The sequence below is a fragment of the Centruroides sculpturatus genome, unplaced genomic scaffold (genome assembly GCF_000671375.1).
Source record: "Centruroides sculpturatus isolate CEXI.00-Female unplaced genomic scaffold, Cexi_2.0 scaffold1073, whole genome shotgun sequence".
Lineage (NCBI taxonomy): Eukaryota > Metazoa > Arthropoda > Arachnida > Scorpiones > Buthidae > Centruroides > Centruroides sculpturatus.
Genome location: NW_019385431.1, coordinates 27,579 through 45,144, shown reverse-complemented (window position 1 = coordinate 45,144; position 17,566 = coordinate 27,579). Strand labels below are relative to the sequence as shown.

The following is a 17,566-nucleotide window of genomic DNA, read 5'->3' as shown; positions in this document are numbered from 1 at the left end:
TTGTTTACTTTCTCAATAATCCTCACAAAGGAAACATAATGAATTTCTCAACTCAGACATCATATTTACTCTCCCCCTCCCCTTTTCTTTAAAAAAAACAGTGTTTTAAAACCTTAAAAAATCTTTTATTTCTATAATATCTATACAATTAACATTTATATATATATATTAAAATATATCCTTAAACAAAATTAATTAATAGTTTAATCATAATACAATAACAATTCATATATTTTGTGGAAGAATTTAAGAGAAAGATTTCAATCAAAGAAACAATAGGAAATAGAATTGACATAGGTTAGCTGGAGGGGACGGATTTCCTATTCTTGCACCATTAAGCTGAAGACACAATTAGTTACTAGTATAACACCACTTACCTTTGTTTCTAGCCATAATTCTTCTATCATCAATTCAACGTAGAAAACTCCGCATTAAAAATCGATTATTCGACTAATCGATTTTTAATTTCGATAATTAATTACCTATCGACTTTAGAAATTCAAACTACGACAATAAATAATTAATTCTAAAATGAAATTTAAAAGAAAAAAAAAACACAATTATTTTTAAAAAATATAATTAAAGCGTATAAAATGAATTTGTTTTTTCTTTTTTTCTTTTCCCCCCCTTTAAAATTGCGGAGTAAATGAAGTTATATCTAAGAATGCCGCTCGATTTATATAATTATAAATGAAAAGCAAGAAAGAAGATTGATAATTACCATTTCTTCCCTCATTAAAAAGTAGAATTAAGATCAGACCGAGCTTCGACACGACCGTTTAATTTAATTATTATCATATTGATATGATTTCTTTTCTTTTGGTAACGTAAATTTAATTAGTATTTTAGTCAATAACAACGCAATTAAGCAGAAAACAATAATTAAGCATCATAATGAGACAAGAAAGGTTTTATGCAAAATTATTTATGGCAAAAACATATTTCTTTTTAACATGCCAAAAATCTTAAAGAAATGTATTGGAATTATAAATAAATAAATATATATAAAGATTTTAACTTAAATGGTATTCTATAAATTTAATGTTTTTTTTTTTTTTATTTTTTTTCTTGGTAACTTTATTTTGATGTGTTAAGAGGGCTGAGGAAACTTGCTTTTTGAGAAGATCATTTATCTCAGGCGCTGCACAAGACCATAATGCTTTCTTTTCTTCATTTGCTATCGTAAAAGTTGAAACGACAAGGAAAAAAATGTGTTATAAAAGGTTACATCGATTGTCGCCCTTATATCGACCAGATATAACCAACCATAAGAAAGTTTTCGAACCATTCCGAGTCAACTCCACGCGTAATGGCTTATTTTCTTCTGATTAATTGGCTTCCAGTACCAGTAAAGAATTAAAGCAAAGCGTTAACAATAATAATAAAAAAAATTTTTCTCTAGTTTTAAATATAACTTTGATTAATACGTAATCTAAATTGTGCCAAGTTGTATGGACACGTACACTGCAACATTCGGAAGTTTGCTGGATGAGGAGGAAAAAAAAAAAAATGCTAAAGGGGATCTAATAGAAACGAATCCTTAATGAAGGTCATCCTTCACTGTCAGGAATCACACTGTTTATGTGTATACAAGATGTATTAGAAGAGAGCTTGCTGATCCGATAGGATGGACAATGTTCGATGCTCCAGCACAGGATACAGAAAATCTATATTTGTAATTTTATTTAACAAACGAGTTCTCTCTTTTTTTTTCGAGTTAAACTTTCACGATTTTATGTTAAATTATTAAAATTTTATTAAAAACAAAAGTTAAAACGAGTTTCGAGTTTGGCGTGAAGAGTAATGTTGTAACGAAAACAGAATTTTCAATTCGAAGTAATATGGAAAGCGGTTGACTTTCACCCCAGATACTTTAGCCATAGTAAAACCAAATCATTGACGTGTTCGGGTCCATACTTTACAACAAATGTCAACAATTGTTGAGAAACGGCCAAGTAGGGACATCGATTGCGGTCATTGTGTCTGGTTGCAGGCAAAGAAGCGGTGAAAAGTGTTCAAAGCACCACTATTTTCACCAAAGCTTCCAAAATAAACTATTTCCTTTGCAGTCAAGTTTGTTACATATTTCAAACTAAGATAAGAAAGAATAGAACCTCCTTTCCAAATATCTAGTTTTTCCAAACGTGGTTCAAACTTTTATAAAGCCTATTTATTGCGTGTATTAAGCCAGATTACCCAGGAACCAACAACGAGAGAATTTCGAAAATAATCGCTTAACAGATTACCTATTAAATTCTTATTTTCATTTAGAAGTAGAATAGAAAGTTAAGAGGAGTTTGTAGGATAAAAAATGAAAATTAATTTTCTCTTACCGTTTTTTTTTCTCCCCCTTCCTCTCTTATCCCGGAGTTTTCTTAATACAACCTAATAATAGATCCTTTTTTTATTATCTATCAAAACTGTTTCTTATGTCACAAACACAATAACCCAGCAGATTGTCTGGTAAATCATCATCATCCCCAAAATAAACAGAGTATCTATAGATTTTATCTGCAGGCATTTTTTTTATATCTATACATCACCGAAGATAAACTGTTACTAGAAGAAGAAGAAGAAGAAGAAGAAGAAGAGGGGAGGAAAAAAAAAACATGCTTATTCATTACTTAGCAAAATTTATAACATTAATAAATTTTCATATACAATTTTTATTTATTTAATGAAAGCATTTTTCAGTTTAGTTCTTTGAAACTATATATTATATACTTTTATTATTTTTTATTTATTTATTTCTTTATTTTTTGTTTTCTTAGTTGAAAAATCTTCGATGCTGTACGAGAAAGAAACTGCACCGAGAGAGAAGAGCACAACTGGAACGTTTTGAACAGTCATATATCAAAAATACACGCCCAGACAGCGAATATATAAATGTATAGAGTTTGGGCTTTTTTAGATTCTACCTACGAGTATGTCAACAATATGGATAGCATTCGGAGAAAGTTGTATTGTAAACATCGCTTTGTGTTTAACGAAAAGAAACTCGCCATCTTTTTCAACTTTGCACCGTGTCTAACGCGTAAACAAACACAAAAACGATTAATCGCCATTTTANCAAACACAAAAAAAAATCATCCTTTAAACGCTTTAATTGTAATTACATATAATCATTCATCTTCCCGGGGATATTTCACTAACCAAATTAGTCATAATTACCTCTTAATATATATATATATTTTTTTTAATCCTTAATTTTTTTTGTGTTTTTTCCACTTAAATATCATTTAACTAATCGAAGTTGATCTTTCATTATAATTAATCGTTCAAAAACAGCGCAAAACTAGGCGAAAAAATTTTTTGTTTCGAATTTATCGAGTTTTTATTTAATTACTTCGACTACTTTTAATCCTTTAATTATTGCTCGGGACATTTTAAAAAAAATAAGTTTTTTTTTTCTTTTTACTCTTCGTAATTTATATTTTCTTAAATTAATATTTTTAAACAGAAGAGAGAAGAGACGATTTGGGAAAGAAAAAAGAATCTATTGTGGAGCAATTGTAACCAACGATTGGAAGAGCAAAGTGTAAAGGAAGATTGTATTTCGAGATGAAAACCACGAAAAACTATTTGTTTGTCGAACATTTCAGTTACAAGAAAATGTTATTAAGACTATTTGCTGTTAGGGATTAAAGTTAAAGCGATGTTCGTTAATTGAATCCTCCAACAGTGATTTTCAAATTGAAGCAGGGGAGAAAATCGATGAGTTCTGCCACATGCAATCGAAAAGCATCGAACAAACTTTATCCACTTCTAAACTAATATCTAAATATTAATAATCACTTCTTTCACTCATAAATTTATTAAAAAATTCCTTTACCATCGTCTAATGTCTCCTCATCGTCTTAACTTTACACCTTCATAAAAACTTGTAAAATGCATCTCACTTATTCCTAATTTTATCAAATACAACGCTACTCGCATATCTAAATGGTACGAAAATATAATAATAATAATTCGTTCGATCTCTTTAAACTTAATACAGTAGATCACCCTATAACACAGTAGATAATTCCGTGTTATATGAATTCCATGTTGTACGAGTCACTTAGAATTTTTACAAATACGTGTGCCGGGCTGTGAACGGCTCACGTATTTGTAAAATTTAAGTGACTCGTACAACATGGAATTTATATAACACGGAATTATCTACAGTGTTATAGGGGGTGTCTACTGTATATAAATACAGGACAAACCTCTGAACAACGTCCATCTGTCAGTGGACGTTGTTCGCAGGTTTGACTGTATAAATCGATTAAAAATTAAGTTATAAAAGCACTAAATAGAAAACTAATTTATGTTACTAAATCAATTTAGAAGAAAAATATTGAATTTATAAAACTAAATAGATAACAAAATTTGAAAAATCGAAAGAAAACTAAATGGAAAAGTATTAAAATTTTATTAACCGGCGAGCAAATATTAAGATATTCATGCTGAAGTAGTAAAGAGGTTTTTTTTTTTTTCTTTTTAATCTTCTTGCTTTCGAGAGAAAAACAGCAAATCCTATTAGCAGCGACCTGAAGATGCTTACTTCTTCAATCTAAGTAATTAATTTTTATTTTATTTTTTCTTTAGTAATAAATATATTTTTTAATCGGAATTTCTTTTTAATCCAATCTAAAAATTCATAATTTATATATATATATTTTTTACACTCATCTGCGAATTTAATAAATAAAAATCCATCTAATATACATATATATTATACCCGTTTAAATTTATAATTTCATTATTAAAAAAAAAAAACAGTAACAAGCTATCCCGACAGATGGCGTGTCGAAAATAATTGTTTTTCCTGTGTCGTTTAACAACAGTGGCACCATCTGATGGTTTCGATGCGAACTAATAACAAAAAAGAACTGTGTCGATTTTTCGTTACTTCCGTTACATTAATCGATTAGCGTTTAATTATACTTAATTTTTACTTATTACCGGAACGTAATTAAAACTTATTAAGCAGTTCAAACGGTCAGAAATTCATCTGCGGTGCGGCTAATAAGGCAAAACACTCCCACAGGCCACAAAGGACAATAAATATGTTTCTAATATTGTGATGCCGTTCTACTTTGTCTCGGTCGTTTGGGTTCCCCGAGGTACCGAATACCCTATAACATCAAATGCATTTAAACTTTCATAAATTTAATTAATTTTCCAGAAAGGTCCTCCGTCCTTGGAGACACCGCAAATTTCTGCATTGTTGACCAATATTTACTTGCTACCGTCTTGTACATTCGTAAATTACTACTCCGACTTAACTCTCTATATATACATATATATATAATTAGTTGACTAGCGAAGTAGCTAGATTATAAACAAATTTAGTCATTATCATAATACAGTTAATTTTCATAATGAATAAATGTCAAATTAACGGAATATACACTAAGATATTACACGTATTCGCATTAAGAAGTTATCGTTATACGTTAGAAATTAGTTTATATTACCATTAACATAGACTAAAATTACAATATTATAATTCATAATTGTACACGGGCATTAACAATTATACCTATGCTGCCATTAACATTTAATATTATTAATTATTCGACGTATATATAAACTAATTGATGCCAGCGAGTAATAATAATGTTAAGTAAGACAGTCTTTATATATGTAGATGCTGAGCCTATGTTAACTTACAACAATGGAATAATAGGAATACAGTTTACAGTTACATTAACAAGTTCGTTAACTGTACGGTACTAATGTAATTAGAATATATTAACTCGTTATAATCGTATCGACCGTACTAACTGTTAAATATACTGACTCCAGTTATGCATCAATTGTAAATAGTATATAATAAGAATCATTAGCATAAGTTAAAATCATTGTTAACACGAATTTATTATATATTACAATACACATTTATACAGTAAGATACTCGCATAGAATTTCTTAATATAAGATCTGTTGCATTATTAGTGAGAGTCTTGCGAGCTTGTAATGCTTATCTGACAGGAACATAATTAATTTTCCTGTATTTGTGGCCAGCGAAAGATCCTAAAAATGCGAGCAAACAAAGACTAAGTGCAACTCGACGGTCGCTAGGCCATAAACCGCGATTGGATGGGTAGACGTTAGTATACGTGATTATTACTGTTTGAACTATTTTAATGTTAGAAAGTGGATAATTACGTTAAACAAACACAAAAACGATTAATCGCCATTTTATATTTTCTTCTTGATTGAAATTGTTCGATATTTGGTGTTATAAATACATCAATAAAAGTGTATCTTTCGCATTTTCCTCTTCTGACGTTTGTTCCTATTGAAGTCATACATCTAATCTAGGATTACCGAATTTGGAGAAAGTATTTCGTCCTTCGTATCGTATCTATCGTTAAGTTGAGATGTTTCTTAGAGGGGGGAAAAAGAAAACACAATTAAAGATCAAACACATCGTTAAAATCGAATCTAGGACGATGGAAGATGTTAAACGAGCGCGTTTTAGAAATCGAGGAGGAGGAGGAGGAGGAGGAAGAAGAGTTATTTTGGATGAGATAAATTCTTAAATGACACTAAAATACTGATATCGATGCCCTTGGTTTGTTGAATTTTATAAATCTTGACAAGTGTCACTCGTGGGTACTGTAAACTCGAAAATAGTATTTAGGAAGAGGTGTGAATTATTTCCTATCTACCCTGACCTATATTTATATTCTTTCTTTTTTGTGTTCATAAAAATGCAACTAAGAATCATGCCAAAGCGTTATTCTCTCTTCAACACATTTCAAAGAGCCTTAAATCAATTTGTTCTAGTTTTATAGCTTAAATATTAAGAAAACTCATCGATTTCGTAAACTATACAATTTGCATTACAGAAATATCATAGACACACGTGTAATGAAATATTCTAAAGATAGACTCATCCCATGCGTTTAAACGACACAAATTAGAAACACGTTAGAAAAAAAAAGACATAAAAAAAAAAGGATGAATCTATTTTACAGCTGTTATTTCATTTCAATTAAAAAAGATAACCTTGAAAAGGTGGGATATCATTACACGTGTTATTTATAGTTTCAATATATTAATAGAGTCGCTAGTTATGTATATCTTTATGCACGGACGTTCCTCGCATATATGAATTTACAGATGATTCGATCAGAAGAGGGTGATGCCAGTTTGATGAATGAAGTAAAGAATTGTGTTTTTTGGCAGAGATTCAAAAAGTTTAACAGTTCACGCCTACTGTTACTTGCGTTGCATCTCACTATTAACAGAAGAAGAATCTCATTTCTCTCGAAAATCGAAATTTTTGTCTCAATCGTAAGTCAATCCTCTAGCAGATTTACGTCAAGTCTGTTTCGTTACACTGTATTTTTCAAAACTTAGTTGAAAGTATTCAACTGACAAATATTCCCGAGACGTTAAAAAAAAACTTAAGATACGTTCCACTTCGATAGATAAATGTTTATTTACGATGAAACCAACAAGTTTCTACCTTCGTTAATCGAGGGAATGCTGAATTGCAATTTCTTCTTTTACCCAATTTCGTTACGAATATATCAACTCATATATATTTGTACAGTTATATATCGAAAGGCGAGTTTGTCAACAAGATATTGTGGCTATTTGCCCAATATACGAGTACCTAAACTCGACTAAAAATATATCTTCATAGTTTAAGGATGCGATTCAGGTGTAGTAGTAGTAGTAGTAGTAGTAAGTAGTGTCGCTCAGCATGCTTCTACAGCGGTAATACTCTCGCTGTGTTACAGTTGGACTTAAAAAAAGGGTTATAGTAAACATGACAACTAAACTCCAATGATGTAAGCTTATTAAAAGTATTAAATACGTGAGTATTTTTTTATTTTTTAGCTAATTTAAACATATTTATTATTTTAAATACACAATAAACAATACGCACAATTTATAACCTTTATTTATCTCATAAGAAAATTCTGTTAAAGAAAGATCCACTCATGACATTTAAGTATATGAGTAAGGTGAGAGGAAGAGATAAGACCGATGCTATTTTTTGCTTACGTAACTACCCTTTCGGATTCTATCTTCTAAAACATACGCTTTAAGAAGGGAACTTTTTTTAATAGAATAATAAATTAAGAAGTTTTATAGTTTAACGAATAAATCTGTCGAAGTTCGGGGGTTAATAATTTATACGTATTGGTATTATTTTTTCTTTTGTTTTATTACTGATTTATCCGAAGAAAAGTGTAAATGTGCAGACAATGCAGAAAAGGTCTTTGCCATCAGATAGCCTATATAAAACAGACCAGACTCTAAGAATAACCGAACTCATCGTGACGAGTAGATAACTATTCAGAAAATAGTTTTGATAAGAAAAAAAAATGTGGCTTTATTACAAGTGCTTTAATTTAAAATCTGTTATCTTTACCGACGATGAAAATATGGCGCTTTGTTTTTTCTTTTTCTTTTCTTCCACGAATTTAACACATTCCGATTTCGAAAAAAACAAATAAGAGAAGTCGGCACAGCTGCATTTGAATGTTTGTCTTTCATTTTAACACCCCTATTAGTTTATAAACATTAACGAAACGAAATTTTCTGCAGTCATTTATCGTGTGCTAGAAATTTTAGTCATGTAATTTATTCATAAGAATTCGAAATCCGGGGAACGAAGAAGTAAGATGATGAAAAAACGCCATATTAGAAGATTCAATGATGAATAGGAGCCAATTTTCGCTCGCGTTGGAACAATTCCACTTTGTTTCCGCCCAGTCTCGACAGTCCTCAGAAAATTTTGGCAGTTGCTTTTCAGTATTCGTGTTTTAAAAACGTTCCAAGAAGAGCTTTAACCTATCAAGAACTCACCTGCAGGTAGATTACCTTTAAGTATGAAACGGACAGGTAGGTGAACTTTACTTGTTTTTTTGTGTTTATTATGCAAAATGAAAACTTTAACGTGTTAAAAGTACATTTCTATTAATATAGAAATGTACAGTACATCGGCTCAATCAACAATGGGCAATCAACGAATACATCTTAGTCTATAATAATTACAAGTATTCCTTTGGAAAACTTATTGTGTTTAAATTAATAGTCAATTAATTAAGGTTACATAAAACATTTTAATGAATTTTATTAATAGTATTTGTAAGCTTGGAAAAATATTTAAATTTGTGAAAACTGTTGGGCCTAAGCAGAAAAATTTAATTAAGACGTTCTCTTATATAACGATGCGCATAAAGCGTTACCGAAAATGTATTTAATTATACAGGTTTGTTCAAACTAGCGATAAATGGCAGCTAAATGCGATAATTCGAGTTGCTTTCCTCAGCAAATGAATCATATTACTTCGCCCCTCAATAAAAAATAATCTTAAAAAGATTTTCACTTGCATCTCTTCCAAAACCACTAAATTTAGCGATAAATCCTCTAATTCCTCTGTCCTTCGTACTAATTGGCGCTTCTCTTGTATAAGGTGTAAGGTGTCACGACCTTGTTTTCTATCTCCCGCTTTATGAAAGCCTATGAAAGGAGTATTGCTGTTGAAAGTTTTTGAATAACATCCATTGCAAAATTCCAAAAGACCACAACTAACATTTTTATTATCTAATATTTTTTTACAGTACGATGGCGCAGAATGTAAATTCTCATCAACGAAACAACTTGGAAGGAGGAACCGATTTCTTGAAGAAATTAAATAATGATTATTATGGTAAGAAAGAAGACAGCGGAACTACTAATACTAGCAGTTCGTGCGCTTCTCCTCAGACAGATTCGTCTAGTGTGAATGCCTCGCCTGCAACTGAATTATGCAATCAAAAATTTCGTTTTAAAATGGAGAATAGGCCAACGTCTACCATAGAAGAAGCACTAAAAACAGAAAAAGAATTCATAGAGTATGTTATGACTCTCCAAGCTACAAAGATGGGTAGAGGAAACGAAGAAAGCGTCACGAATCAGGAAAAATCTAATAGCGGAAAAATAGTAGAAAGTGGTCGGAAAGTGGGCTTGGATCATCTAGATAATCTCTGTAAATTAATGGAACAATTAAGCGAACTGAAGGATTCCAATGTGAAACTAAAAAGGAGAGTACAATATTTAGAGGATGTTAAAACACTTCACGAAATTCTTCGAAGCTATCCAGCATCTGAGACCAAAGACGACATGGCTATCGTTAGACCGCACAATGCTAACGAAATTTATAAAAGCCATACTTTAGCCACGGTATCGCAAATTCAGAAAGAAGCAAGAGAAAGAAGCAAATCTACAGATTTAAACTACAGTAAAAGCAAAAGGAAATTTCCAAAATGGTCCAAAGTTAAAGAGGCTTTGGGATTTGAACGTTCGAATCAAATGGATCTAAAGGCGCCAATTAAGAGATCCTCAAGAGATTACGATGATAAAATATGTAGAGAACTGTGTATCAATTACAAAGAAGATGAAAGAAAAGATATCAGTCCAGCGAGATCCCTTCCTGACAGAAGTTGGTACATGGGTTCTGTTAATTCCTCATCGGAAGATATCTTAGAAGGATCTAACTATAATTCCGAGCAACCAAGTAAGTTTTCAAATTTTAAATTATTTAAATTTGTAATACTTATTAATTTAAATAACTTTCAGGTTGGGAGGACCATAGGATATCGCTTTGTTTATCCGATCCGCAATTTCAAGATGATTGTGTAATTTCGAGACGAAAATCTTGTGAGACAATAGAACCAAAAAAGACTAAAGGTAAAAAATTTAAAACTTTATTGTTTTATTGAAGATTTAGATTTATAAGATTTACATTACAGAACAAAACAAGAAAGCCAATGGCTTGGAGGATTTAAATATCTTGGGAAAACTAGAGAAAGACGATTTGAAGAAATCAATTAAAACTCCGTGGGGAAAAGTTAAAACTATTATACAAACTAGAAGAGATAGTTTAAAACAAAGACAGCAACAGAATAAGAATTACAGAAGTTTGAAAGTAGATCATATATTAGATGAAGATTTAGAAAATGTCAAAAATCTAGATGAGATATTGGAGAACAAGAAAGACAGTACTGATGGCTCTTTGGAAAAGAAGAGGAAGATATCGACACAACAACAAAGTAAGACTTACATTCCATTTTATAACACGATTTTTAAAAAGTTCAATCACTAGCACTTTAAAATTTCTTCCAGTGAATAAATCAGGGCACAAAGATTCTGCCGATTCTTCTTCCGGACAAGTATCCAATATTGTCGAAGAACTTCAGAAAAATTTAAGCGAGGATTTCAATAAAAAAATTGAGGAGTGGGAGAAAATTAAGGCGAAATCTTCTAGTTTAAAATCAGAACACAAGGACAATAAAAGAGGAAAGAGTAAAAAACTAGAAAGAGGAGAAAAGACCTTAAGACAAAGAGTTAAAGATCTAAACTGGCTAGAAAAAGAACTACAGAAAGTTGATAGCGAAATGCAAAGATTATCCAAAGAAAAGCAAAAGTGGGAAAAGAGGGCTGTTAGACTGGAAAGACTGAAACAAGCCATGCTTAATAGCAATAACAAAAAAGAAGTTTTTGTCAAGACTTCAGCGGGAGAATTTAGATTTGAGGGAATCTCGGATTCCTTTACTAAAAAGCTATACGAATGGGAGATGAAACAAGGATTAGATCCTGAAGTATCAACCATCGCTTTACTCGATTCCTGTCTAAAATCTAAATCACAAAATAACGAGAGAGTACCTCTAAAAAAAGGTTATTCGCGTTCTGAAACTAGTTTAGCAGATGCCAATCCTCAATCGCCTTCTTCCAGTCCGTCTTGTAAATATTCCACCCTAAAACAATGTAGAAATCAGCTATCTCGAGCTAACAGCGAACCAGATTTAACTATTTATTCTGGTCAAAAAGAAGAAACAGAAAAAGTTCAATCGTATTCGTCAGGAGATTTATCTTCTCATAATCCCTCTTTCAATCAAGATGTTACAGAAGAACAATCTGTACAAAAAAGCAATACAGACAATATTTCGGAGAATAATTATTGTGGCTTATTGGAAGATAATATGTATCTTTTAGAGCAATTAAGAAGCAAAGAGGAAATTTGCAGGGGATTGCAAGAAGAACTTCAAAGGTTAGATGATCGGACAGAACTGATGACTAAACAGCATCAGGAAGAGATGGGTGAGCGAACAGAAATTATCTATTTATAGTTTTTAAGATGCCGCCGCAGAAAAGATCATAATCTAGTAACTACGGTGATAATTTATTATTGCTTTTGCTCACAAGCTTTCCTTAATCATGCCAAAATCACCTTCATTTATCAGATAAGAAAAATCATTTTAAAATTAAAATAGATTTGAATATAGGCCTATTAATTTACAAAAAGAATATATTTAGATGATTTATGTTAAAAATATGAATGTTATTTACTCGTCATCCAAAATCACATCTGTTTGATGTTTTTTTCACTTCCATTTTTAGTCTTAACAAGCTAAACTTATCCAAAAATTGTGCATTAATCCAGAATAAGGACGTAATGTTGTAACTTTCATTGAAAAATACCATACATCAGTCACAGTATATCTATTCAAGCATAAGACGATTTTAGATCTCAGTCAGACGATGTTATATATTTTTCTGCGATGGAGGATACGGTATTTGGAATGTTGACAGGCACTCGTCCAAAATAACTTCACACGTCTCTAGAAGTGTTACATATTATTCAAGACAGCACGTCTCCTGATATTGGTTTTATGCCTGCAAACCATTAACACCTGCAATAGAATCGACCTCATCATCGCTAAATTGTATAGATTAGGTGAAGTGATATCAAATTACAAGTGTAAATATTATGAAAGATGAATGACTGCTCCCTAACACGTGTCCCCAACATTTTACAAACTATCAACACGGCCAATATAAACATTAAAGATTAATGAACATTCTCTAGCATGTTATCTGTGATCAATCAAACATTATAAAATCTTCATTGTAATTTCCAATAAAATAGGCTATATTAGTTTTTGATTCATTAATATATATATATATATATATTATTATCACAATAAATTCGTGCATTTATCAGTTAATTCTTGCCAAGCGAAGTTGCTATTTCCTATGGCATNTATATTTCTTTTTTTTTTTAACTGTTAGAGCGTTACAGAGAGAAGCTTTGGGAGATTCATCGACCAGGAAGGAAACCGAAAGACTTACAAAGCTCACTAAAACTAATTGCTTGTCTAAAGACCAGAATCGAAGAACTACAGAGATGTAGCGAAAAGTTAAAGTTGGATAGAGAAACTTTAGAAGTAAATTTTGACATTTTCTATTTTAAATTTATGTTACTTCGATCATCGTAATGTTATCAATGTTTACCAGGAAAGCTTTAGGTACCATAGTGAACAGCAAGCGAGATTGGCAGATGGATTAGCAGAAAAAATGAAAGAATTACAACAAGCAGGATGGGCATCAAATCTTGGTATTTAGGCTATACGAGATTTTTCTAACTTTAAGTAACGCTAACATTTTTATATATTAAATTTTTTTATTGTTTTAATTAGACGATGGACATAGTCGCCGAGAAGAGGTGATTACTTGCAGTACAGAAACTGTGGCAAAGTTGAATGACTTATCAACTCAACTTCTTCAACAAGTTAGTGCATTTGTTTTTATTATTATTATTATGATTATTAGACTGACTATCTATAATTATTTAATTAGGCCAGAGACGTGGACAAAACTTTGGCTGAAAGAAGTAGACAAGTTTGTCATTTACGATGGGAACTATTACATAGAGACGTATCCATGATGCTTCTACAAGCGGAGGTACATCGAGCTAAATGGCAAAGTGTTGCAGCTGGAGGGAGAAGAGCGCGATTCAAACAGAAAAGATCGTGGTCATCTAGCGAAAGATTGTATCCCAAAGAGCGTGAAGTAATTATTCTCTTACAGAAATTATTCTTATTTATTCAATATATAAACGGATTATAAATTTATTTTTTATAATAGGATAGCGAATCAGAAGAATGGCTTCAAAATAGATTGAAGCATCTCTCCACAACAACATATAGTGATTGGCCTAAAATAGAATGTGGACCTAGTGAACTTGTTGGAACTATTCACGAACTTAAAAAAACACTTTTAAAACTATCAACTAGCATTATTGGTAGGTAAAATTCTTTCAAAATATACTTTAAAAGTAAAATTCTTAAATAATACAATGTTTGTCAGATGCTGATCCTGCCCAAGAGGTTACGTGTAGAACAGAATCCGAGGTAAAAGCACTCATTAAATTAAATAACTACTGTATTAGTATTAGCCGTGGAGATTTCTTATTATTTCTTATATCTTAGGTGGCCGATAGTGAAAAATATGAATTTGGCTCAATTAATCACAGTAGATCTTCGTCCTTCTCCAGTGAGATTAGCAGTCAGCTGGGTTCCTCACGTCCGGACAGTCGATTATATGATAATGGAAGACTGTGTGGACAAAGAAGAAATTCTCTAGGAAATATTAGTAGCATGTCTGGAGCAGACGTTAGTGATAGTTCTAGTGTGAATGAAGCCGAAAGATCCGCACCTTGTCTTCTGCGATTGCCATGGAAAACCTGGCATTCTAAAGATAATGTATCTACCTCTTCAGAAAGTTCATTTATGGACGAAGAAAGTTTAGCTGCTTCGTGGTTCCATTCGAGTAAATACGATTATGCTGGAGATGATAAGTATTCGGAAGATGATCTATGGTCGAGAGAGCTTAATATCCAATTTTCATCTCTGAACGAAGAAGATGAGGATGGTTCTTCAACAGGTAATGAAAGGAATTGTTCTGCTTCTGCTAATTCCGTTAACAGTCTACCTTTAATTTCAAAATGTAATGTACAAAGAGAAGGGAAAACACAGAAGGCATCAAATAATCCAACTAACAGGCGTTCCTCAGATTCTTCTAATGAAATTATCGTGGATAAATTAACTGATGTTAGTAGCCTTAAAGTTAGAACATCATCGTTCAAGCAATGTTCTAATCAGAACACTGCATCTACAATACTAACACAAGAAATTCAGGATGATGTTACAAGATTGAAAAGCAAACAAGAAGAAAAGAAAACAAGTCCTATTTTACCTACATATGTACAGCGTTTAGATTTATCATTTCCTAGTACCAGTTCTCAAGTTCATCATTTTACTGCTAAAACTGAAAAGAAAACATTTTTTGAGCCATCTGATTCATCTAAAATTGCAATATCAGAAGTAACTGTTCCTACACAAAAAGTAAAATTAAATATTTTTGGTGTATGTGACAGTACAATAAAAAATCAACAAATGAATCGTGAAAGCAAAGAATGTACATTAGCTGAGTCACAATTAAAAAATGAAATAGATACACAAATGAACTGTGCGTCCGGTATAGAAAATGCAGAATATTCTACAAATCAAACATCTTCAGCAGAAGGAACAACAGTTTCAGAACAGGAAAATGAACTAAATTCAGATTTTTTAAAACTTCCTAAAAATAAAGAAGGATCAGTTGTAAATGCACTGTGTAAACAAACGCTTCTCTTTAGTCTAAACAGTCCTGTTATTAAGAGTGTAGGAAGTAGAGTTCCTCCACAAAGTCCTACTTCCTCTCCTGAGGCAGATTCAACTAGTAAAGGTAAAATAGGATGGTTATCCAGAAATCTGTTCAGACAGAAATAAATTATATAAAACCTATTTATAAAATTAGTAATATAGAAAAATGTAATACCTGAAAATATAATCTTCAGGACTAATAGTTTAGCAGTTAAATGTAATGAAAACTATTTTTTGTTTAACTTTCAAATAGATTATAACCAATAATGAAGTTTTATGAAGCAAAATTTTAAAAAATTGACACTCCTTTAACTTACTCCTATATTTTACATTATTCAAATAATTTAAACAAAAATATTTAGGAATATACTTGAAACATTCCTTTAATAATTTATATACCTCATAAATACCTATAATAAATTCAAATCAGCATTTTCCTAAAATCATTGAATTATATGAATTTAAATGTATATTAAAAAAAAAAGAAAAATAGTAACAATTCTGTAATTAATAATTATATTTCAGAGTTTCTATCATTTACATTTTAATGGTATATACTGATTTTTCCTTTCATATATTAAATATTTGGTGTGTGAGAAACATTAATTAGATATGTATAAATATGAAATCAGATGTATCTACAAGAAAAAATCTCATTGTTTCATAAAAAGGTTTTTACTGTTACAATATTCAAAATAAGTGTTTCAATTCTTACTTTGTGAAAACTATCTGATGTAAAAAAACGTATTAACATTTTGTAGTATTATCTTTGATTAAATATCAATGTACGACTTGCATAGTCAGTATGATAAGTTTATGAATAAACGTAGTCCATTTATAAGAGTTTTATATCAAATTATAAGTGTATTGTTTTTCATATTTTTTGATAGAAATTTAATAATGGACAGATAAACATACACATACACAATATTAAGAGATAAATAGTAATTTAGAAATTTTTATACATTTCTTTTTAAGAAAATAAAAAGTATAAACAAGAATTGAAATATAAGAAATTAATTTCAAATTTTATGAGATTCATTTAAAATTCAGTATAATATTTTAAGTGAAAACATTGATTGATGATTACTTTATGATGTAAAAACTTTTACATAATCATTACTTTATTAAATAAATGGATATTTGGATGGATATCATTAAATAGTTAAATTATTTAATAAATTATTCATTTTGATAGTTTTCTGACTCTTGTATATTGATATCAAAACTGATTGAAGAAGAATGAATAACAATGTTTATCTGCAATTAATCTTTGTAATGTCTTCAACTTATGTGATTCTTTCATTCTAAAGGTTTCCATACAATCTAAAAGATTGTCTAACTCATAAGATACACTGTATTTTTTTTATATACAGTATACATTCATTTCAAATTATTATTAAAGTAAAACAGTTTCTGCTTATGAAAAGGAAACTGAGAAAATAAAAGTTACTGTTTTCTCAAAGTTTTCACTATTAAATATATATTTAAAGTAGCACATAATAAATGGTGTTATTAATTTTAAGTCAAAGTATTTACAGTCCCATATCCACAAATTTGTAGATTAAGAATTTATTGTACTGTACTGTACTAGTGATAAAATCATAGAATATGCTATGCCAGGAATTGGAATCTTTTTGGAAGTCACACACATTGAATTTTTATAAATTCAATCTGTTGTATTAATTTATATAATTAATAAAATACACACTATAAATAAAATTTATAACAAATTCAAAGAGCAATGCAGATATACTGTACTTAATCAGTTATTTATGTCTAATAAACAAAAAGATGTCAATTCCTAGAGCATTTAATAAACAAGCAGATATCTGACAATGTCATAGCAAAAAGATTATTAATTTTAAATTATACATTTTAAAAATGTGCAAAAAATTAAACTTTTTTTTAATTATTAATACATGTTTATTCAACATAATTTAACCAATTACTTATTAACTAAACATTTATTTGTACCTAAAAAAGTATTAATCTTTTCTCAGAATTTAAATCAACAACTTTCAATCAAAATTTTACTAAGAACAATAAAACATATTAACTATTACATGTTGACATCATAATTTAAT

General features: G+C 30.3%; 1 protein-coding gene across 3 annotated transcripts; it reads left to right on the top strand.

Annotated features, from left to right (window-relative positions):
• The first annotated feature begins 7,506 nt into the window (after nucleotides 1–7,506).
• LOC111638916 lies at nucleotides 7,507–15,780 on the top strand. 3 transcript variants are annotated; one of them, XM_023384688.1, is made up of 13 exons: nucleotides 7,507–7,819; nucleotides 8,604–8,853; nucleotides 9,576–10,510; nucleotides 10,573–10,683; nucleotides 10,746–11,045; nucleotides 11,119–12,093; nucleotides 13,066–13,220; nucleotides 13,291–13,390; nucleotides 13,473–13,564; nucleotides 13,633–13,845; nucleotides 13,921–14,077; nucleotides 14,143–14,186; nucleotides 14,265–15,780. In XM_023384688.1, exons 3-13 carry the CDS (start codon nucleotides 9,580–9,582, stop codon nucleotides 15,603–15,605), a joined length of 4,419 nt encoding a protein of 1,472 aa, XP_023240456.1. In that variant the 5' UTR covers nucleotides 7,507–7,819; nucleotides 8,604–8,853; nucleotides 9,576–9,579; the 3' UTR covers nucleotides 15,606–15,780. The 3 variants fall into 3 exon arrangements, with proteins under 3 accessions (XP_023240456.1, XP_023240458.1, XP_023240457.1); XM_023384690.1 differs by lacking the exon at nucleotides 8,604–8,853; XM_023384689.1 differs by having other exon boundaries at nucleotides 7,507–8,853.
• The last annotated feature ends 1,786 nt before the right edge of the window (nucleotides 15,781–17,566 follow it).